A 23,807-nucleotide genomic window follows, 5' to 3' on the forward strand; every position below is an offset into this window, starting at 1 on the left:
GGGGAGATACCATAATTTTCATTAAGTTGCAAGCTTCTATCGTACAATTAAGTTAGTAGAAGCATGGCCCTATCAAAATTTCTAGAGCACTTGCCTAATTACTATGTCTGTCCTCAAAGGAAGAACATTTCCATGAGATGTGTTAAGGGTAACCCTTGAGATAAGTAAGGAGTCCTGTACCTTGAGACATCTTTAAGATAAGCCTAAGTAAAAAGCAGGGAACTTTTGCTGTGTGGAGGGAGACTTCCATGTTTCCCAGCTTACAGAATGCTGTTAGGCTATGGTAGACTGTAACATCTGATCAGCCAGCAATGTCTTTCAACACATTCACGAGATTTCTCCTTACTTCTTCATATATTTTTCTAAAGTTGTTAACTGATCTATAGATAGAACAGTTGTTTCCTCCTGTTCTGTTGTCTTATGTTTCTGGAAACAGCATGAAATAAACTCAAGACTGTGTGATTCTCTGACTTCAAGTGTTCTGCCCCAGGTATAGAATAATAAAGGCAGCCAAGATTCTGCTCTCTCCATGTTATAAGGGAGGATTGCTAGAGTTGGATACATACAACTGTCACCAGGGTGAAACCCAGATTTGAGATGGACATTGATAATTATATAGGCATAGCATAAAATCAATTTCTGAAACAACTATTCAGCATCTCCAAGTTAATCAAAAGCCATTTACATATGCAGCTGAACACTGTATTTAATGCCTAGGTTACAAATTAAACCAGACTCTATAACTTCAGTGCAAGACATGACAAATCAACTTGCAAAGGAGCAAAGGGGCACAATGAAGCTAAGAATTCCCATTCGAGATATGGGGTGAAGTGTGGAGGGGATTCTGTATCCTCTGTCTTACCTTTCTTAAAGTCTGTTAACTGTCCTGCACCAGCTCTGACTGACATATGATGTTTCCATAGTCATACATAATAGTTTCCTTGTCAAACTCCACATGGGTTTGTATATTCTTTTAAAATTTTATTCAGTTTTATTTACTTTATACATTTTTTAGAAAAAAAATGTACAATACATTGTAATTACTGAATCTCTTCCCCAAATTCATACCCTCTCCTTCCCTCTGTAGAAAGCAAAGAGTAAAAAAATAAAAAATTAAAATAACAATCATTTATGTAAGAATAAAAACAGGAATTTACATACATGTAACCCAGAACAACACTCAAAATGAAACTATGTTACATAGGTAAAAGCTGATTAAGACTGAAGCAATAATGCACAATATGAAATCAGAGAAATTATCAGTAAAATATTGCATTTATTCTGTGTTAGCCATCTACTGCAAGACTTGTGTCAAGTCCTCAGTGAAGTAAGTACACCCAATAATACTTCAACAGAGAAAACAAACATTTTCTTTTCAAGGAAGTATCAATTATAGAACTTCTTGGTTAGGGGATAAAAGCCTGCGTCCTTGTTCTTCTCTCCCCATTGGGACCCCATTAAGATCGAATCTGTGCAGACTCGGCATGCTTTCCAGTCTCTGTGACTTTATATGTGCATCAGTCCTGTGGTGTCTGGAAGACACTCTTACTTTGGAGTTATTCACCACTTTTATCTATAAAATTTATTCATATTTTAAATTCTTTCTCACAAACAAGGTCTAACTATTGAGCTAATGTAGACAAATAAGAACATTGGCAATACTTCATACCGTTCTCAACACGTGACCCCTTCTGTTCCTGTCTCATTTAAGCTTCACCTCTAACCATGATATCTATTCTATTTCCCATCCCAGGGCGATTCATATGTTACCCTTTGAACTCTCCTTGTTTCTTTGATTGTCTGTGGATTGTAGCATGGTTCTCCTTTACAGATAATATCCACTTACAAGTGAACACCTACCATGTTTGTCTTTTGAGGTCTTGGATACCTCACTCAGGATGAATTTTTCTAGTTCTATCCATTTTTCCACAAATTTCATGTCATTTTTAATAGCTCTGTATTATTTCATGATGTCATATTTTAATGGCTGAGCAAATGTATCACAATTTTTTTATCCACTCTTTGTTTGAGGGCCATCTAGTTAGTTTCCAGTTTCTGGCTATTATGTATAATACTGTTATGAACACAGTTGAGCAAGTATCATTGTCATGGGGGGAGTTTCCTTTGGGTATATGCTCGAGGTTGTATATGTTGATCTTGAGGTAGAAGTTCCCAATTTATGAGAAACTGACATATTAATTTCCAAAGTGACTGCACAAGTTTGCTCTTCCATCATCAGTAGAAGAGAGTTTCTCTTGCTCTATATCCTCTACAGATGATGTATTGCTGTGATTTTAATGTTATTCATTCTGACATGTGTAAGATGGAATGAATCTAAAAGTTATTTTGTATTGGGGACCTGAGAGTGCCAGCCTCAGTGTCCCCTCAGTGTTCATGATGGCTAACAATATTGAAAACTTCTTAAAATGCTTTCCCAACATTTGAGAGTCCATTATTGAAGATTCGCTGTTTAGATCTATACCCTATTTTATATTGATTTTTTCTTTTTAAATAATATTTATTGAGCTCTACATTTTTCTCTTCTTCCCTCTCTGCGTCTTCTCTTCCCTCAATGTTCCCCCAATATCCCCATGGTCCCAATTTACTCAGGAGATCTTTTTTTTTACTACTTCCCATGTAAATTAGATCCATGAATGTCTCTCTTAGGGTCCTCATTGTGGACTAGGTTCTCTGGGGAATTGTGATTTGTGAGCTGGTTTTCTTTGCTATATGTTTTGAAACTACTTTTGAGTGAGTACATGTGATAATTGTCTTTCTGGGTCTTGGTTACTTTACTCAAAATGATGTTTTCTAGCTCCATCCATTTTTTCTGCAAAATTCAAGATGTCATTATTTTTTTCTGCTGTGTAATACTCCATTGTGTAAATGCATCACATTTTTCTTATCCATTCTTTGATCGAGGGGCATTTAGGTCATGTGATCAACTATGTTTATAGCAGCATTGTTTGTCATAGCCAGAATCTAGAATTATTTGTTTTTTATGTCTGGTCTTGAGTTCTTTACATATTTTGATTGTTAACCCTCTCTTTGATGTGGGGTTGATAAAGATCTTTACTACTCTGTAAACTGCCATTTACTTATTTTTGATTATTTTGCCTTACAAAAGTTTTTTATTTTCATCAGGTGCCATTTGTTAATTGTTGATCTTATTGCCTGTGCAATTGATGCTCTGTTCAGCAAACTTTCTGATGTGCCAATGTGTTCAAGGTTATTCCCCACTTTCTCTTCTGTCAGGTTCATTGTATCTGGTTTTTTGCTGAGGTATTTTATCCACTCTCCCTTGGGTTTTGTGCATTGTGATAGATATGGACCTATTTGCACTCGTCTACATTTTGACAACAATTTAGACCACCATTTGTTGAAGATGCTTTCTTTTTTCCACTGAAACTTTTTCTTCCTTCTCAAAAATAAAGTGTCCATAGGTTTGTGGATTTACTTCTGGGCCTTCAGTTCAATTCCATTGATCAACCTGTCTGTTTTTATGTCAATACAATGAAATTTTTATTACTTTTCTCTACAGTACAGGTTGAAATCAGGCATGGTGATACCTCCAGATGTTCTTTTATTGTATAGGATGATTTTAGCTATCAGCAACCTGATTTCTAAAGTCACTACAGAAGTTTACACTCATATCAACGTGTGACTATAGATTACTCTTTCCCCACATGCATGCCTGCATTTGTTGTCTTTTATTTTCTTGCTTACAGTCATTCTATTGAGGCAATAATGTATTATTGAAGTTGTTTTAATTTGAATTTCATTGGTGATCTAAGTACTTTGGTTGCAGGCCATCGAGAATCCAGTCTTGAACTGAAAAGAAAATTCTCCCTGTTGGTTATGTTTTCTAATACAGGAAGGCACTGTGAAGCCTGAAGAGAGAGAAAGACATCAATAATCTTATACAGTACCAGCCCTTGTATTCTACTCTATCAACCTCCAAATAAGAGGTACCAATTAGTGGTTCCTGTTACATGCTGAATTACTGCCTTCTAATTGGATTAGTGACTGCTCTACAGGAAAGACACCATTCCAGGTAAATGTTCAAAAACTCATGAGTAGGAAGGAGCCGAAGTAGACCCTAGTTGTATTGCTAATGATCATGTTGTCTAACTGCCTATAAATATATATGTTCATATATAATAGATTAGTGCTGCTTTTATCCTTGATCGTGCAAAACTCAGTATGCAGTGTGTAATGATCATTGTAGACATTCATGACCGGTCACAGTGTTGAGAATGAATGACTGAGTCCTCAGTCACAGTGAACCCTCTTTATCAACCTCTTCCTTCCCCCACATCACGGATCAACATGAAACAGAGAAAAGAAAGAATGTAAGGTTCAGAGAATGAGGTCGAAAGTCATGGAACTCTCTCTACAGAGATTGACATGTTCTCATTACACAAATAACCTCTTAGCAGCTGTTCTTATCAACATACGACCTGCACAAAATCAAAACAGTTAAAATTACAGCATGAAAACCGGTGGAAAGACTAAGCAGGCAAATGTGTCTCTTAGCCAAACTGACAATTTTAGTTTGAATCCTGAAAGCCACCTCTTAGAAGAAGAGACTTTTGGTGTTCACCAAAAGTTGTCTTCTAAGTTCCTTGGCACATGTGTGGCCCTCCTACTAAACAAAATATATCTTAAAAGACTACAACACAGGTGGGGGAGGGACTCCCCAGGAATCACTGCCAGCTGAGGAGATGTTAGCATTGGAAAAATGCATACGAAGTTAGAATCACTTTTTTTTTCAGAAATGTGCCCATTTGGCAGTTACTTATGTGCTAGGGGATAAGGCCCACCATATCCATACAGACAGCATTTATTACATTTACTGAGTTATTCATTAATAAAACAAAAGTGATCAATATGTTAGAAGAAAGACCTTTTGTTTTGAAAGATTATAAGGGGAGCAAGAGGGACATAGTCGTTGAGAATTTGATCAAAATATATTGCATTCATCAATGAAAATTCCAAGGGATGAACAAAATTATTCTGGAATAGCAATATTCCATATGCTTAGAATTTTCATATAGGTGTATAATGTCCACTGTACATCTTTATCTTATAAAATCAACCTACCATTTTCTTGCTCTTCCACATCCATTTGCCACTTTTATTCCATGGGACATTTTCAGTTCTACATCCTTACATATGTGCATTCACAATTATTTCTAACTATACAATATCTAATGACTACAAATAGGACTCAGACAATATCTGTTTCTGAGAGGGTCCTCAGATACTTAATAATGTCAGCACCAATTGCATTCATTTTCCTCAAAGTGATATAAGTTCCTTATACATTGCTGATGAATAAATTCTGTTTTATAGCATATATACCATAGTTCTTGATACGGTCATTTGTTCAAAGACATGTAGTTTGTTTCTATAATTTATCTACTGTAGACAATGCTGCAATAACATTTGTGTGCAAAAATTTCTGAGACATTTTCACTTTTGATCATTTGTGTGTTTTATTATGCAGTCTTCTGGAGAAAGACTTGCTAATGTCATGTACATGAAAAAAAGACTAGAAGTTCTCATAATTTACAAGTTTTAAATCCTTTTCACAACTGTTAACTGTAAATTTTTTGTAACAAGAGGAAAAACTGTCTCTGCCTGAAGTCTTTTATAAACTGAGAGCTTATAACTTGATGTTATATACACAGGTCTGCACAAGGCTTGGGGATATAGTATGGGTTTCATTTCCTCAGACAGGATTAGAACTGAACTTTAGCATCCTGCTGCCTGACCCAAGGTCCTCTACCTCTTTCTTCTAAAGCTGTTCTAAGACCTTATCTAAGAGGTACACTGTTGATGAATATACAAATCACATGAGTCTATGGTGGTAAATATAGAGATGTCCACACCTCAGAACAACATATGATCAGTGTCATCTCCACAGTCACCGAGCACACAGGTCCTTATCATGGTTTGGAGCTGGATCACTCTCTTCCTCCTGTCACTAACTACAGGTAAAGAGGCATTCCAGTTCCAAACCTGAAGAGAGAACAGTAACAGAGGTGACAATGACACCTAAACTGTCTTTTCTCTACAGGTGTCCACTCTCAGCTGCAGCAGTCTGGGCCTGAGCTTGTGAGGCCTGGGACCTCAGTGAAATTGTCCTGCAGGATCTCTGATGGTATCACATATAGTTATATTTACTGGGTGAAGCAGAGTCCTGGTCAGGGCCTGGAGTGGATTGGAAAGATTTTTCCTATAAATAGTAATACTAACTACAATCAGAAGTTTCAGCACAAGGCCACAATGACTGCAGACACATCCTCCAACACAGCCTACATGGAGCTCAGAAGCCTGACTTCTGAAGACTCTGGGATCTATTACTGTGCAACACACAGTGTTGCAACCACATCCTGGGTGTGTCAGAAACCCTATAGAAGGAGGAAGTTTCCCTGGGACTGAGATGACAGAAACGATTCTCCTGAAGATTTATACAGAAATAATCTTTCTGAGAGACTGTTTTCTGTCTCATTCTCTATAATAAATAAAATGATGCTAATTGACCCCCATTTACATGTTTCTCTGTAATAAAACAATAAAGAAGGGAAAACTGTGTTAATGCATAGTAACAGAATTATCTCTGGATTAGAACAGACTTGAACGTTTTGGAGTAGCTTTGAATAATGTATTATATGAATTTTACCAGTAAAGTTCACATAAACAGCATCTGACCAAACTGAAACTCCTCTCACAGTCTTAAATACCATGAATGTGTGTTTCTTAATTTTACCTGTGTTGTGCAGCAGAATTTCAGTTTCTCAGAATGGGAGAAATATTTACATCATGATTTACCACTACATAAGTGTAAATCTTGTAAGTTGAGAAAAATAGGATTAAATTACTTTTCATAGAACTGATTTATTTACCCAGTGTGTATAATTGTTACTTAAGAATAGGATTGAGATTACTAATATTAATATTTTATTAAGTTTACTACCTTTCCAGAACCAGTACCCTGACTGACAGTCTCAGGCTTTTACAGACACTGACCTACTCTGACATGCTATCAACCTTCATATTTCTCTGGATATGATGAAGTCACTCTTGTTCAATAGAGTGATTGATTTGGGATACCTGGGCCAATTACATGCAACATGCATACTTAATAATATCAAGGGGTTGGTTCAGTAAGAAATCTCTGTTGTGCAAAGGGTTAGTTTGGCATGTTCCTGTAACTGCCATAAATCCTCTTGAAATATGAATACTATGTACTGAATATTGATGTTATAATATTCACATGTTGTTGTAGGCAGAAATATTATTGGCCTATTCTATGATAGAGACATTTAAACCTCTGTTGAATTTAAAATACTGCTTGAATTTAAAATAATGTCTTCATAAAGCACTCTCTTGTCTCCACCAATAGAAAAGCATTAATGATCAGCTGGCAAGGGAATATTCTGATTCTGTCCTCTGAATTGAACAAGACTCAATAATGTAAGGCATCTGTCAAGTGACTGTGAGACCTCGATTCAAGTAGTGGTCTGTCGCATGCTGCAGACCCATTTTGAAGTGCCCAAACCCCTTATATTGCAAACTTAAACACCTAATAAGGCCCACTCTGTACAGCAACTGTAAAATCAGTGTGACTGCTCCAGAGGAAGATTGGAAGAGGCCTACCCCAGCATCCAGCTATACCACACTGGAGCATATACTCAAATGACTCTACATCCTACTAGAGACACTTACTCAATAATACTCACTGCTAATCTACAGATAATAACCAGAAATTGGAAAGGGTATTATTGATGCTGTTATCACCAATTCCAGGATTCTTATTTTTCTTGTGGATCCATTCTACTCCCTGCCTTTGATGAGGACATTTTGTGAAGATGTTTCAATCTCATGCAGATATTGTCAGATACATTCCTTCTCAATATACATAATTTAATCATAAATCAAAAGTTATTGTGAAATGTAAATGCCCTGGAAAATGAACCAAGTGTAGGTGCAGGTCTTATTGCCCATCCTTCCATGAGGGTTCAGTGCCTCAGCTGTTTCTCAGCATTGAGGGTTTTGTTTCTTTTTACAGTGTTACTATAACTTTGTGGTAAGTGCAAAGTCATTGTTTAGACACATCTTATATATTTAAATAAGAAGATAGTTTATTCTTAAAAAATTAGGTAATCATTTTTGACATAGATTTCTTTAAAGAAATCACTTTACTCTAGTTTTTTTCTATATTTTCAGTCATGTTCATGTCACAAAGTCACTGTAATAGGTGTTCAAAGTTAGGCAAATAATTTTCTCTCTTAATTCTAAAACATCCATAGTGGCAATAAAAAAGAGATTACATTGTGCTTTAACATCACAGTACCAGTGAATAAAATCCTAGGCCCTGTGTGGTGACTTTCAGTGTCTTCTGTACTTCTGTCCATCCTCCAGTAGCTCGCAGACTCAGAAATGAGCTAACTAATCATGTATTTGCCTATGGTTTATGTTTTTGTTCGTGCTGCTTTTAAAGTATCAGAGGGCAGTATAAAGATGAAGATACTAATATTGAATAAATAAAAGTCTCAAATACATGAGGCAGGAAATTAACAGATTAGTATTCAATGAAATATCACTCTCTCTCATGCAGTTATAGACTGCATGGCTGCCAGCCTGCAAGAGCACCAACTCTTTCCAGCTGCATTCACACAGTACTCATCAGATGTGTTGTATACTGAAGGCCTGTCTCTACCAGGTGGGATACTTTCTTTGGGGAAAAAGGTAAACTCCTGTGAGGGCTTCTGTGCCTCCCCTCACCGACTGGCTCACCCTGAATCCTAAAACTTAAGTTCTTCATCAAAGCCAGTTCCTACTACCTGGCATGGAATGTAAGTCTCTCTTGAATCCAGCCAATCCTGGGTTGAAAAGCCAAAGCTGGGTCTGGGTACTCACTGGTGCACAGCCATGGACAGACTTCCTTCTTCATTCCTGCTGCTGATTTACTCTGCATACCAGTATCAAGACACACTAAGGGCAAACTTCTATGTTATCACCTATTCCAACCTTATCTTCTACTTTCCATTCACCACAGTTATCCTGTCTCAGGTTACATAGAAGGAATCTGACCCTGGGCTGTTGCAGCTCTCTCAGGATCGCATACTGACCTGCTCTTTCTTGGGGATTTCACTGAGCACTTCTGGTATAGGTGTGGGTTGGATCTATCAGCCGCCAGGTAAGGGTTTGGAGTGGTTTGCAATCATTTGGTGGGATGACACTAAGTTTTACAACACACCCCTGAAGAGCCAGCTCACAGTCTTCAAAGACACCAATAACCATGTATTCCTCAAGATCCCTAGTGTGTATTCTGCAGATACTGCTACATACTACTGTGCACAGAGAGCACATTGACACAGCCTCAGCTGACAGCAGCACATTAGTCCATCTGCTTCTCAGCGCTATGCCTTCCTCCTACAATTTAGGGGTTTGAGAGTGGACCCAGTTTTCCTGCTAGCCTCTGTGGATTCCTCTACACTATTTGTTTCAGAGCCCTGGCTTCCTGATACACAAATGAAGTCCCTTTTAAAAATTATTCAGAAATGAGAATCTGTTGCTAAGATTTTTGTTGAGGCCCAAATCTGTGAACCTAGTTCCACCTTGTCTGAAAGTCAGAGAGTTTTTGCTTGTCCAAAATTGTTGATTAGTGCAACTGTACATCCTCACTGAGGGTGTAGTTACTTGGTCCTTTTGATATCAAGATGGTCCATATAGATAAATCCACTCCACCCTGACCAATGATCAGGATTTTCAAGCATACCTCAGCTCCTCATTTTAAAATTGGAGTTTTCACCTTGGGAATATTTGTCTTCAGGCCACTTGGTCTAGGGTGAGTTCACTGCCTAAACAACAGAGTGCTAATGACTTGATGTTATAATATTGCAGCAAAAAACTGTTCAAGTTGTCTTTAGTATCATGTTAAAGCAGCTTTTTTTCTTCCTCCCTCTGTTGTATTGGGTTATAAAAGTATGAAAAATTAAATGCAGGCAAATTTCAGTGTTCACTGGATCTTCCTTCTGATACTATCCTATGCTTCTATTTTATTATTTTCATGCATGTATTCATACTCATTACCGACTTTTCTAATCTTTTTGTCCCTACCCTGGTAAGTGCTAACTTTTCTGAAGCTGGTCTCCATCAGTTTTTTTAAGTAGTAAGGGTTTCTTGTTCCTAACTGAAGTAGTTTAGAGATTTTTTTTTTAATTGAAAAAAAAAAATTTCTGCCTCCTCCTCGCCTCCCATTTCCCTCCCCCTCCTCCCTCCCCTCTCCCCCTCCCCCCACTCCTCTTGTCCTCCCTCTCCAGTCCCAGGAGCAGTCAGGGTTCCCTGCCCTGTGGAAAGTCCAAGGTCCTACCCCCTCCATCCAGATCTAGGAAGTTGAACATCCAAACTGTCTAGGCTCCCACAAAGCCAGAACTTTAGAGATGTTTTTGCACTTAGTCTTTGGCCTCAAATCCCCCAAAGAGCAGATTCCAAATTATTACAACCTTCAGTAAACTACTGGATATTTGGAAAATTGGAATTACTAGACAAACATTCATAAATTTAATCATTGGCCAAAGTGGCATCATATAAATCACAAAATAACTCAGGCTATCGCCAAGACTAATGGTTGCTCTTTCACAATCTGATGGTAAAACCCTATTGTTAAAGACAACACTTATATATGTCATAGGACATGGAGAATTTGAGTTGGTATCTTACTGGAGGTCTTATCTACTGACTCAAAAGCGTAGAAGGTACTTCGTAGGCTCTCAGAGGAGAAGTGTAATAATAAACATAACAACAAACTATGACCCACAATTCTGATCTGCCTGTTAGTTATGCTTGTGTATTCATTAGTGGCACAAATATTGGGTGAGTAATCAGCCATTCTTTGATTGGTCCATGAATGTAAACCATGCTTGAAACTACTAGAACATTCTAGAACTTGTATTGAATTTGCTTATGGGAAACCCAATATTATGTGAAAGCCATGGTTTTCCACTTGTGGGGTATGACCACTTTGGGAATTGAACAACCCTTTCACAAGGGTCAAAGAACTCTTTCACAGAGTTCATATCAGGTACCTTGCAAGTCTGATATTTACATTGATTCATAGTGGAAAATTACAGTTACATAATAGCAACAAAATAATTTTATGTTTAGGGTGTTACTACAACATGAGGAAGTATGTTTAAAAGGTTGCAGCAGTAAGAATGTTCAGGGCCAATGTACTAAAGGAATAGAACAATAAAATAATTCTCAATGATATGTCTGTATATGCATATTAATCTGTGCTTCACACAAGTATCATTAGTGTAGCTTCTTCTTTCAGAATGTGGGAAATAACATAGAGAATCTCATATGGACAATCTATATAGCATGAGCAATATTGGACCACTCAGTTATAAATGTGTTGTCTTAAAACAAACGTCATCCTCAGGACCCAAGGACAAATGTAGAACAAGAGCTAGAAAGACTTTAAGAGCCAGCGGTGTTGAATGAGTTGATGGAAACAGTCTCTTCCAGACACAATAGGATTGATACACATATGAACTCACTAGACTGTGGAAGTAGATACAGAACTTGCACTTGTTCAAACATGGGATTCTACTGCAAAGAGGGGAAATAAACAGGACTACCAATCCTAATGAAGAAACTATCTGCAATTAGTATGAACATGCAAAGAAAAATTAGTGCACTTCAGGGGAATTTTACTGGCTCAATTAAACATACTTCCCAGTAGGTCTTATAAAACACCAATAAATCATACAGAGGTATTTTTGTAGATGTTTCTTTAACAACATAAATTTATTCAGGCATTTTCTTGTCTTGCTGGTATTTTGTTTATATATTTTGGTTATTTGTTTTTGTGTTTTAATGAGTCTGTATGTGTGAGAGAGAGACAGAGATAAACATTAAGAGAGACAAAAAGAGATGGGGTTGTTTATTAAAGATTGAAAGAAATAAAGGCTGTGCAATTCAGTTAATAGAGAGGTGAGGAGGATCTATAAGTAGTTTAGAAAAAGAATAAGTTGGTCAGAGTGTATTGCTTAAAATAATATTTTCACTTAAAAATTCAAATGAAACACATTAAAATCTCCCTCCAAAATTGTGTATTGAATTTTTCAATAAATGAGGATATTGTGTATAGACTAAACATGTTTATTAATGTCTCTGGCATGCACATGAACAAGCTAGTTTGATAGTTTCCAATTTCTCGTCATTTTCTTACTGCACTGTTGATCCCATCTCTTATAATCCCATAGAATTTAAGAAGATTTCTAAATGTTTTACTGCTCAGATGTTTTATAACAACATGTACAGAGTCACTATAGAAAAGTGCTCCCTTCCAGACATTCTCAAGCATAGAAACTGTCATATATACCTTTGCTACTGATATCAAAGATTACAATTCACTTTCCATTCACTTATTTATCATTTCTTACATGACATTATGAGGACAAGATTTAAGGTCGGGTGCAAATCTCTAAGATTCAGACTCTTCCTACTGTTGGTCCAGTTTCATTTTCTCTAACTCAAGTTGCACTCATTATCCATTCTTCAAAACACAGGCCTGTTTAAATACTAAGCTCAAAATTGTTTCAGCTTCTAAGAGTCACCTAGACCTGAGATGGATCAGTGTTTCCTCATTCACATCAATGTTCTCACTCTCCTGTGCAATAATGTGCAATTATTTACTCTCTGTATAAAGCAGTGCAAAGTGAGTGATTTACCATGAACAGAAGTAAGTTGGATCATCATTCTCTATTAAGGTTCAAGATATCACTATTTGCCAAAGACAAGAACTTTCTTGTTCTTGCTGATGCTGATTCATGAAATTCATAATTTTTCCAAGATGAATAAACTAAAGATTTTGTTTATAACTGATGGAGGACATTGTACAGCTCTCTAGAGACATATACAAACTTTTTGTCCTGCACCTGAGGTATCTGACCACTGAGGAAATCATGGTGTATCCATTGGTGAGTGAATCAGAGAAAGGAGATCAGAACTAGGTTCCAGATACAATCCCCTTCAGAAAGCCTCTCATGAATAGTGCAAATGGTGCTCAGGCCCTTCAACAATGATTACAAGCATCAATACTAGCACAGTGACAAAGGAAACTTATGAGCATTCTGATCAGTGAAAGTGATCCCAGGCAGAGAAGCCTGAAAATCCACACAGTAAAGTGTGATTGAGAATGCTAGATATCAATGTGTGCATGTATTTTAAGGAAACCTTTGGCCAGCTCACCACACATTGCTGCAGCTCAGCCTGTGTTGTGATCCTCACATTAGTTTAACTTAGGAAAAAACTTATGCCATCTTTTTACGATGTCACTGTGTCAAGGCTTTAGTGCATGAATCCAGTGATGAGAGAAAAATATCTTTGTAAATCAATATTACTCAATCAGCCAAAATTCCTTCACATTCATACTCATGATAGCCATTAGCTTCCCATGATACTGGGCTATGAAGCACACCATCATGCACATTACCCAGGAGAATAGAGATGCTGAAATCCAAGGGTCGCACTACCACCTCCTGCAGTACCCTGGATAGTAGGGATAACTGCTCCTCTACATGAAAAGAGAATCTTGTCCTCAGGGTGTTTCTCAGTGTTCTGACACCCAGGGGACATCATATAAATTCTGACTTGTGATTGAAGAAAAGTCATGCATTGGACTGGTCCCAGTTTCCTCTATTCTTCAATATTAGGTCCATATGATTTGTGATCCTGAAGTTAGAGCAAAACATATGTGAATAGCCTCACTTTCGATACCACACATTTCTGTTTAATTCTGTGAATATCTATTTCTGATATTTAATTATATGTGCATGTAAAAACTTATATATTGCTGTTAGCTTATCTCATTTTGGGAGCACATTCCAAAATATTTTTCATCAGTGAAAACATTCATCTCCTAAAAAGCTTTACTAACACATTCTCTGCCAGATATGGTCCAACCAGGTCTACTTTTTCATACCTGAAATACCTGGTCTGGATATTTTCCATATCTCGTGTTTGAACTGTTGGTCATAACTGAATCAAGGTAAAATGGAACCATACTTATGAGCCCTGTCAAAACTACAGCTTGTTAAACAGACTGAGTCATGGTATACATTCTGTGATTGTCCTCTTATCCATCCTGGTCTGTTATCTAACAGTCCTTGAGGACAAAGGGGAAGAAGTGATGAAAGGAAGCTGTGTAAGTGACCTTAAAGAAGAATGGAGACAGCCCTCTGGGAGACTGCTTTTGATGAAAAAGCTCAAAGTTATTCCAGGATATGGCAATATGGAGAACTGGGTTGTCTGGGGAGATACAATAATTTGCATTAAGACGCAAGCTTCTATCATACAGTTAAATTAGTAGAATCACAGCCCTATCAAAATTTCTAGAGCACTTGCCTAATTACTATGTGGGTCATCAAGGGAAGGATATTTTCAGGATATGTGTTAAGGGTAGTCCTTGAGATAACTACCAACATATTCACTATATTTATACATCCTTCTTAATATATTTTTCTGAAGTTGCTAACTGATCTATAGGTACCACATTGGTGCCTCTTGTTCTGTTGGCTCTTATGTCTGGAAACAGGTGGAAACATGAACTAAATTCAAGACTATGTGATTCTCTGACTTCAGGTGCTTTCCCCCAGGTACAGAATAATGAGGGCAGACAATATTCTGCTCTTTCCAGTGGTCACCATCTTACAAGGGGGAATTGCTAGAGCTGGATACATACAACTGTCACCAGGGTGAAACCTAGATTTGAGAGGGACACTGATAATTATATAGGCATAACATAACATCAATTTCTGAAACATCTATTCAGCATTTCCAGGTTAATCAAAAGCCATTTACATATGCAGCTGAACACTGTATTTAATGCCTAAGTTACAAATTAAACCATACTGTGTAACTTCAGTGTAAGCCATGACATATCAACATGCAATGCAGCAAAGGACCAGCAGGGGACACAAAGAAGCTAAGAATCCCCATTAGAGAGATGGGAGGAAGTGTGGAGGGGATTCTTCATCCTCTGTGGTTTCCTTTCTTAAAATCTGTTAACTGAGCTGCACCAGCTGTGACTGACATATGATGTTTCCATGGTCATACATAATAGTTTCCTTGTCAAACTCCACACAGGTTTGTATATTCTTTTAAAATTTTATTCAGTTTTATATACTTTATACAGTTTTTGAAAAAAATGTACAATATATTCTGATTACTGAATCACCCCCAATTTCACATCCTCTCCTTCTCTCTGTAGAAAGCAAACAGTGAAAAAAGAAAAACTAAAATAAAAAGCATTAATGTAAGAATAAAAACAGGAACTTAGATACATATAACCCATAACAGCACTCAAAATGAAGAAATGTTATATAGGTAAAAGTTGAGTTATAATGTACAATGTGAAATCAGAGAAAATATCTGTAAAATACTGCATTTATTCTGTGTTAGCCATCTCCTACTGGACTTGTGTCCAGTCCTGAATGAAGTGAGTACTCCCAATAATATATCAACAGAGAAAACAAACATTTCCATTGAAAGGAAGTATCAATTATAGAACTTCTTGGTTAGGGGATGAAAGTCTGTCCTTGTTCTACTCTGAACATTGGGACCCCATTAGGATCTACTCTGTGCAGACTCGGCATGCTTTCCAGTCTCTGTGACTTCATATGTGCATCAGTCCTATAGTGTCTGGAAGACACTCTTTCCTTGGAGTTATGTACAGCTTGTAGCTCTTAAGATTTATTCATATTTTAAATTCTTTCTCACAAACAAGGTCTAACTATTGAGCTAATGTAGACAAATAAAGAGATGGCAATACCTCATACTGTTTTCAACAAATCTGGATCCTCCCTGATTATTAAATCATAGAGAGCTGCCTTGTGCCCATACAGAGGTGTTCATTAATAACTCATGGTTTCTGGGAGCAGAACAGTTCACCCACAGATATGTGTGTTCAAATACTCATTAGTTAATTAGAAACTTTGTAATAAACAGAAAATTCTCCCTACTGGGTAATTTTTCTTGTGTAGCAAGGACCTAGGCAGCCAGAAAGGAGAGAAAAGTCATCAAGGATCTTATTCAGTAGCAGACATCATGGTCTACAAATCTCATTCATGAGCTGTCTAACTCATATTTTTGGAAGCATCTCATCTCTTATACCCACAGAACATGATCAGAAAAACCACAGGAGCAATGCTAATAACTGAATGACAAGTTTATCTACATATCACTAGTTTTCATACAATTTTCTTTAAAATATAATTTTTTATTGAAAAAAAAATTTATGCCTCCTCCCCGCCTCCCATTTCCCTCCCCCTCCTCCTTCCCCTCTCCCCCTCCCCCCCACTCCTCTTCTCCTCGCTCTCCATTCCCAGGAGCAGTCAGGGTTCCCTGCCCTGTTGAAAGTCCAAGGTCCACCCCACTCCATCCAGGTCTAGGAAGGTGAACATTCAAACTGTCTAGGCTCCCACAAAGCCAGAACATGAAGTAGGATCAAAACCCCGTGCCATTGTCCTTGGCCTCTCATCATCTGTCATTGTCCGCCATGTTCAGAGAGTCCGGTTTTATCCCATGCTTTTTCAGTCACAGTCCAGCTGGCCTTGGTGAGCTCCCAATAGATCAGACCCACTGTCTCAGTGGGTGGGTGCACCCCTCGTGGTCCTGCCTTCTTTGCTCATGTTCTCCCTCCTTCTGCTCCTCATTAGGACCTTGGGAGCTCAGCCCGGTGCTCCAGTGTGGGTCTCTGTCTCTATCTCCATCCATCGCTAGATGAAGGTTCTATGGTGATATGCAAGATATTCATCAGTATGGCTATAGGATAGGGTCATTTCAGGTTCCCTATGCTCAGCTGCCCAAGGAAATAACTGGGGACATTGCCCTGGCACCTGGTAGCCACTCCAGGTTCAAGTCTCTTGCCAAACCTTAGGTGGCTCCCTTAACTAAGATATGTGTTTAGAATTTTCACTCAAAATGATACTGTAGACTGTGTATATTTCCTGAAAATCTCTACTCTTTTATTTCTTGACCCACCTGTTTTTCCACTTATTATGCTAGACAGTTTCTTTTAAACATTTTTATGTATTAGCATATGTAAATGTTTTGTCACAAATATAAAAACTAATAATGAAATACTCTTATAATATCTACATTTCTAAGTGGGTCTTTAAGTAATATAACTATCTATAATTGCATTGAATTTCCTGAGAGTGATGCCATTTCTTTATTCCCTTTAGATAAATATTTCAGTTGTATTGCAAATATAAACACATTTTCTTGCTGGAATCATCTGTTTACAATTATTATTTGTTTCTATAATTCATTTATTAGAGAAAGTGATGCAATAAACTTTGATATACAAATGTTTCTATGGTATGTTACCTTTTGATCATTTATGTAAGTTTTTATTTATTTTGTATTTAACAAGGTGCAAAGGCAAATATAAATTGTACATATCTGAAAGGAGTCTACAAATTCTGCAAATTTAGCAGGTTTTGCGATTACTAATAGTCATCATCTTCATAATCACAATCACATGATAAATCAATCTGATAACCTTGTGTCAAGGCGAGTAACTGTTTCAGGCCTGAATCAATTGAGATCTTAGGCCCTGATGTTATTTATAGAAGGTTAGCACAGTTCTCAGGGAAGAAGTATGAGATCATTTCCCCAGAAAGGATTAGGATTTGAACCTCAACATCTTGCTACCTGACCCAGGTGCCCTGTACCTCCTTTTTCTCCAACAGGACTAGGTACTTAGCTAAGAAGTCCCTGCTCATGAATAAGCAAATCACATGAGCTTATGGTGGTAAATACAGGGACGCACACACACCATAACATCATATGATGACTGTCCTCTCCACAGTCACTGAGCAAACAAGGTCTTCACCATATTCACAGCTATATTGTCCTCTTCCTATTGGCAGCAGTTACAGGTAACACTCTCCCTAAATACATATTTCCACACTCTTAGGTGACAATGGCATCCACTCTGCCTTTCTCTCTGCAGGTGTGAACTCACAGATTCAGCTGCTACAGTCTGGGGCTGAGCTGGTGAGGCCTGGGGCTTCAGTGAAGATGTCTTGCAAAGCTTCAGGATACACCTTTACTAGCTATGTTATGCACTGGATGAAGCAGAAGCCTGGTCAGGGACTGGAGTGGATTGGAGAAATTGATCCAGAAAATGGTGAAACTAAATATGCTCAGATTCCAGGGCAAGGCCACACTGACTGCAGACACATCCTTCAACATGGCCTACATGGAGCTCAGAAGCCATACATCTGAGGACTCTGCAGTCTATTACTGTGCAAGACATTGTGTTGCAACCACATCCTGAGTGTGTCAGAAACCCTGGAGAAGCAGGAAACTGCCCTGAGTCGGAGATGACAGAGATCATTAGCCTGGAGACTTGCTGAGAAATAATCACTAGGATTGTCCCTTTGTCTTTCTAATCAGCCTTTAGGGTCTTTGTCACCCTTTCAAAAGGACTCTTGGAAAGTAAGTGATGCTTATTCATGATGCCTCATAGCAGGCCATAACTGGACCAGATGTTTACCAGTTACCACCTCCATTGACATGATTCTTTCTTATAAAGCAAATAGGAAAAACTGTAGCAATACATTCTGATATAAATATCTTTTAATCTTAGGGACTGGAACTGTTGTTGGAGTAGCTGGGAAAAAAGCTATCATCAGGTCAGTATAACACAAATCAACAGCGTTTGGGCAAACAAACGCCCCTTTCATAGTACACTTTGATTTGCTACAAAGAAGCAAGGGCGGTTTGTTGGAAGGGGTCACTATAGATGTTGGTTTAGGTTCTTAAAGCTGTTCTATGAAATCAAATTGTATGTCTTTAGTTATTGATACATTGTGGTCATGAATTGTTATTGGCAGTAGCAATCAAATTTCTTAGTCTTTTAGGATTTTAGGAGTGTCAAGCTGTGGATTTCTTAGTCTTTTAGGATTTTAGGAGTGTCAAGCTGTGGATTCCAGAAGGTATAGAATCTGCTACTTTGGCAACAAACTGGGCTTCTCCATAGATAGCATTGGGGGCACAGCAATGGGATTCCAACCTGGGAATATAAGAGGCCCGGTCCTGTTCATCAGCAGCCCTGGTTGCTCATTTGCTTGCTTTCTGAAATTGGCTTGTCTTTGTCTCCACATCTAGATTGACACTGACTGCATCAGTGAAATTGCATTTTACATTGTGCAGGTACGTTAGAGGAAGGTTTACTATCCTGGGCTGATTGTCAAGTTTTTGTTTATATTATTTTTGAGAATTTTTATTTCCCTCCACATTTGAAATATAAAGGAAGCCACAAGGAAACTGCCAGAATCTGACCTTTTCATTCCTCTGTGCCATCGTTTTGGCATGCTTGTATAAAGTAAACAATAGTAGCAGAGGCATTAGCAACTACACAATAAATCTTTGCAGAGATAAAATTTGTATTTTAATAGCAGATGAACGAGACAAGACAGAAGCAGTTTTTTTTTATTATCAATGTGCTGTTCTATAGCTTCTTGTAAATGACTTACAAATTCATAAAATGATCTGTAGGTTTTTTTCTATAGTGGGAAAGATGTCTTGGGAGTATTAATATCAAGAACTTTATTCCAAGTTCTTATAGCAGCTTGACTACTTTTATTGTTAAACACCTAAAGGCAGGCAAGCTGTTGGGCCATTGTTTAGAAATTACCTTGTCTGATAAACTGATAAGAATATTGTTTTTAAGGTGTTAATGCTTTGAATATGAGAAGCAGTGGACAGGCAACCATCCATCCATTACTAAATTCATAGTCTAAACTGGGTGGGGGGTGAGAATTGTTCTCATATGGCCTTGTCAAGCCAAGAGTATCCTTTCATACATATTTGTCATAACATCTATTATTTCTATAGAGAAATGATCCTCAAATCATCTCTCTAAAACAGTTTTGACATCGAAATGTATTTATTTTTTTTAAAAAAGCTATTTTTTCTCTTTTTATATACCATTCCTATATACCACTTCTTCTCCTCTTCCTGTTCCCTCCACCCACGCTTTCCTTCTTTCCACTCCCATTCATTCCTCAGAGAGGGTAAGGCTTCACATGGGGAATCAATGAAGTCTAGCACATTGCTTGGAGGGAGGACTAACTCCCTCCCCACAAAAGCCCTTCTCCCCTCAACACACACTCCCAATTTTCTCAGAAGATCCTGTCTACTTCCCCTTCTCAGGGTAGTCTATGTATGTTTCTCTTAGTATTCTCTTTGTTACCTAACTTCTCTGGGGTCATGAATTACAGGCTCGTTATTCTTCGCCTTACAACTCCTATCCACTTAAGAGTGAGTACATTCCATGTTCATCTTTTTGGGTTCAGTTTTCCTCACTCAGGATGTTTTCTTCCACTTCTGTTCATTTTCATGCAAATTTCAAGATGTCATTTTTATTTTTACCTCTGAGTAGTATTTACTGCATGAATGTACCATATTTTCTTTATAAATTATTCGGGTGAGGACCATCAAGATTGTTTCTATGTTCTGGCTATTACAAATGAAAATGACCACACAACATACCCAAATTTATGGGACATAATGAAAGCAGTGTTAAGAGGCAAGTTGATAGGATTAAACACCTACGTAAAGAAGCTGGAAAAATCCCACACGAGAGAATTAACAGAACATTTGAAAAATCTTCGAACAAAAAGAAGCTAACTCACCTAAAAGAACTAGATGGCAGGAAATAACAAAATTGAACGCTGAAATTAACAAAATAGAAACAAAGAAAAAAATAAAAGAATCAATGAGACAAAGAGTTGGTACTTCGAGAAAATCAACAAAATAGACAAACCTTTATCCAAACTAACGAAAAGGCAGAGAGAGAATATCCAAATTAACAAAATCAGAATTGAAAAGGGGAACATAACAACAGATACAGAGGAAATCCAGAGGATCATCAGGTCATATTTTGGAAATATGTGCTTTACAAAATTTGAAAACTTAAAGGAAATGACAACATTCTGAATAAATATCACTTACCAAAATTAAATCAAGACAAGATATGCAAAGTAAACAGACCTATAGCTGCTGAAGAAATAGAAACAGCAATCAAAAGTCTCCCAACCAGCCGGGCGGTGGTGGCGCACACCTTTAATCCCAGCACTCGGGAGGCAGAGGCAGGCGGATCTCTGTGAGTTCGAGACCAGCCTGGTCTACAAGAGCTAGTTCCAGGACAGGCTCCAAAAACCACAGAGAAACCCTGTTTCAAAAAAAAGTCTCCCAGCCAAAAAATAAACCTCAGGATCAGATGGTTTCAGCTCAAAATTCTACAGGACTTTCAAAAAAAGAACTAATACCAATGCTCCTCAAATTATTCCACACAATAGAAACAGAAGGAATATTTCCAAACACTTTTTATGAGGCTACAATTACCCTGATACCCAAACCACAGAGAGACATTACTATGAAAGAGAATTACAGACCAATCTCACTCATGACCATGTATGCAAAAATACCAAATGAAATACTAACAAATTGAATTCAAAAACACATCAGAACTGTCATCCACCATGTTTAAGTGGGCTTCATCCTAGAGATGCAAGATTGTTCAACATACCAAAATCTGTCAACCTAATCTACCATATAAACAGGCTGAAAAATAAAAACCACATGATCAACTCATTTGATGCTGAAAAAGCTTTTGACAAAATGCAACATCCCTTCATGATAAAGGTCTTGAAGAGAGCAGGGATACAAGGAACATACCTAAACATAATTTAAGGCAATATATAGCAAGCCAACAGCCAAAATCAAACTAAATGGAGAGAAACTCAAGCAATTCTAATGAAATCAGGAACAAGACAAGGTTATTCCCTCACTCCGTATCTAGTCAATATGGTTCTTTAGGTCCTAGGAGAGCAATAAGAAACCAAAATGAGATCAAGGAGATACAAATTGGAAAAAAATGTCAAACTCTGTTTGCTGATGTCATGATAGTTTACATAAGTAATCGCAAAAATTCTACCAAGGAACTTCTACATCTCATAAACACTTTCACTAGTGTAACAGGATACAAGATTAACTCAAGAAAATTAGTAGCCCTCTTGTACACAGATGATAAATTGGCTGGGGAAGAAAACAGAGAATCAACATCCTTCACATTAGCCACCGATAGCATAAAATATCTCAGAGCAACTCTAACCAAATAAGTGGAAGACTTGTATGACAAAATCTTTAAATCTTTGAAGAACGAAATTGAAGAAGACACCAGAAAGTGGAAAGATATAACATGCTCTTGGGTAGGCAGAATTAACATAGTAAAAAAAAAAAAAAAGAAAGCATTCTACAGATTCAAGGCAATGTGCTTCAAAATCTCAGCAAAGTTCTTCAAAGACCTCAAATAGAAAAGAAAAACCCAGGATACCCAAAATGAAACAATCCTGTACAATAAAAGACCTTCTGGAAGCATCACAATCCCTGACTTCAAACACTACTACAGAGCTACATTACTGAAAACAGCCTGGTATTGGCATAAGACCAATGGAGCCGAATGGAAGACATGGATATCAATCCACATATCTTCAAACAATGTTCTTTGATAAAGAAGCAAAAAATATCAAATGGAAAACAGAAAGCATATTTAACAAGTGGTGCTGGCATAATTGAATATCAACATGTAGAAGAATGAAAACAGACCCATAACTATTACCATGCACAAAACTCAAGTCCTTATGAATAAAAGGCCTCAATATAAAGCCAGCCACACTGAATCTTACAGAAGAGAAAGTGGAAAATACACTTGAATGCATTGGCACAGAGAACTACTTCCTAAATATAACCCCAGCAGCACAGACATGGAGAGAAACAATTAATGAATGGGACTCCCTAAAACTGAAAAGCTTCTGTAAAGCTTCAGTAAAGCAAGGGACATGGTCAACAAGACAAAACTACAGCCTACACAATGGGAAAAGCTGTTCACTAACCCCACATCAGACAGAGGTCTGATCTCCAAAATATATAAAGAACTCAAGAAATTGGACACCAAAAAAATCACATAATCCAATAAGAAATGGGGTACAGACCTAAACAGAGAACTCTCAAACAGAGGAATGTAAAATGGCTAAAAGACACTTAAGAAAATGTTCAACATTCTTAGTCATCAGAGAAATGCAAATCAAAACAACTCTGGGATTCCATGTTACACCTGTAAGAATGACCAAAATCAAATACACTGATTACAGCTTATGCTGGAGAGATTGTGGGGAAATGGGAACACTTCTGCATTGCTGGTAGGATTGCAAACTGGTACAACCCCTTTGGATGTCAGTGTGGTGATTTCTCAGAAAATTAGAAAACAACCTTCCTTGTAACCCTATAATACCACTTTAGGATATATATCCAAAGGGTGCTAAATCGTGCCACAAGGACATGTGCTAAACTATGTTCATAGCAGCTTTGTTTGCCATAGCCAGAAACTGTAAACAACCTAAATGCCTCTCAGCCAAATAATGGATAAGGAAAATGTGATACATTTACACAATGGAGTACTACACAACAGAAAAAAATAATGACAGCCTGAATTTTGCAGGAAAATGGATGGAGCTAGGAAACATTATTTTCAGTGAGGTAACCCAGACACAGAAAGAAAAATGTAGGGGCATGTATAAATTTTCTTTCTTATATGGGCACCCTATACATCTGATGGTTTTCTGAGGATCCTCTTTACAATTTAGACTCTAGGAATTGATCATATCCTACAGGGAAGCACACACCATAACATCATACGATCAGTGTCCTCTTCA

General features: G+C 37.5%; 1 pseudogene and 1 gene segment (V, D, J or C); both read left to right on the forward strand.

Moving 5' to 3' along the window:
- Positions 1-5,953: 5,953 nt before the first annotated feature.
- On the forward strand, positions 5,954-6,447 carry LOC130882727 (Ig heavy chain V region 108A-like). The segment is given in 2 exon segments: positions 5,954-5,999; positions 6,083-6,447. Coding segments are annotated over 2 exon segments (411 nt in total).
- Positions 6,448-13,487: 7,040 nt separating this feature from the next.
- LOC130882728 (Ig heavy chain V region 186-1-like) lies at positions 13,488-18,364 on the forward strand (annotated as a pseudogene).
- The last annotated feature ends 5,443 nt before the right edge of the window (positions 18,365-23,807 follow it).

This window comes from Chionomys nivalis, chromosome 10 (genome assembly GCF_950005125.1).
Source record: "Chionomys nivalis chromosome 10, mChiNiv1.1, whole genome shotgun sequence".
Classification (NCBI taxonomy): domain Eukaryota; kingdom Metazoa; phylum Chordata; class Mammalia; order Rodentia; family Cricetidae; genus Chionomys; species Chionomys nivalis.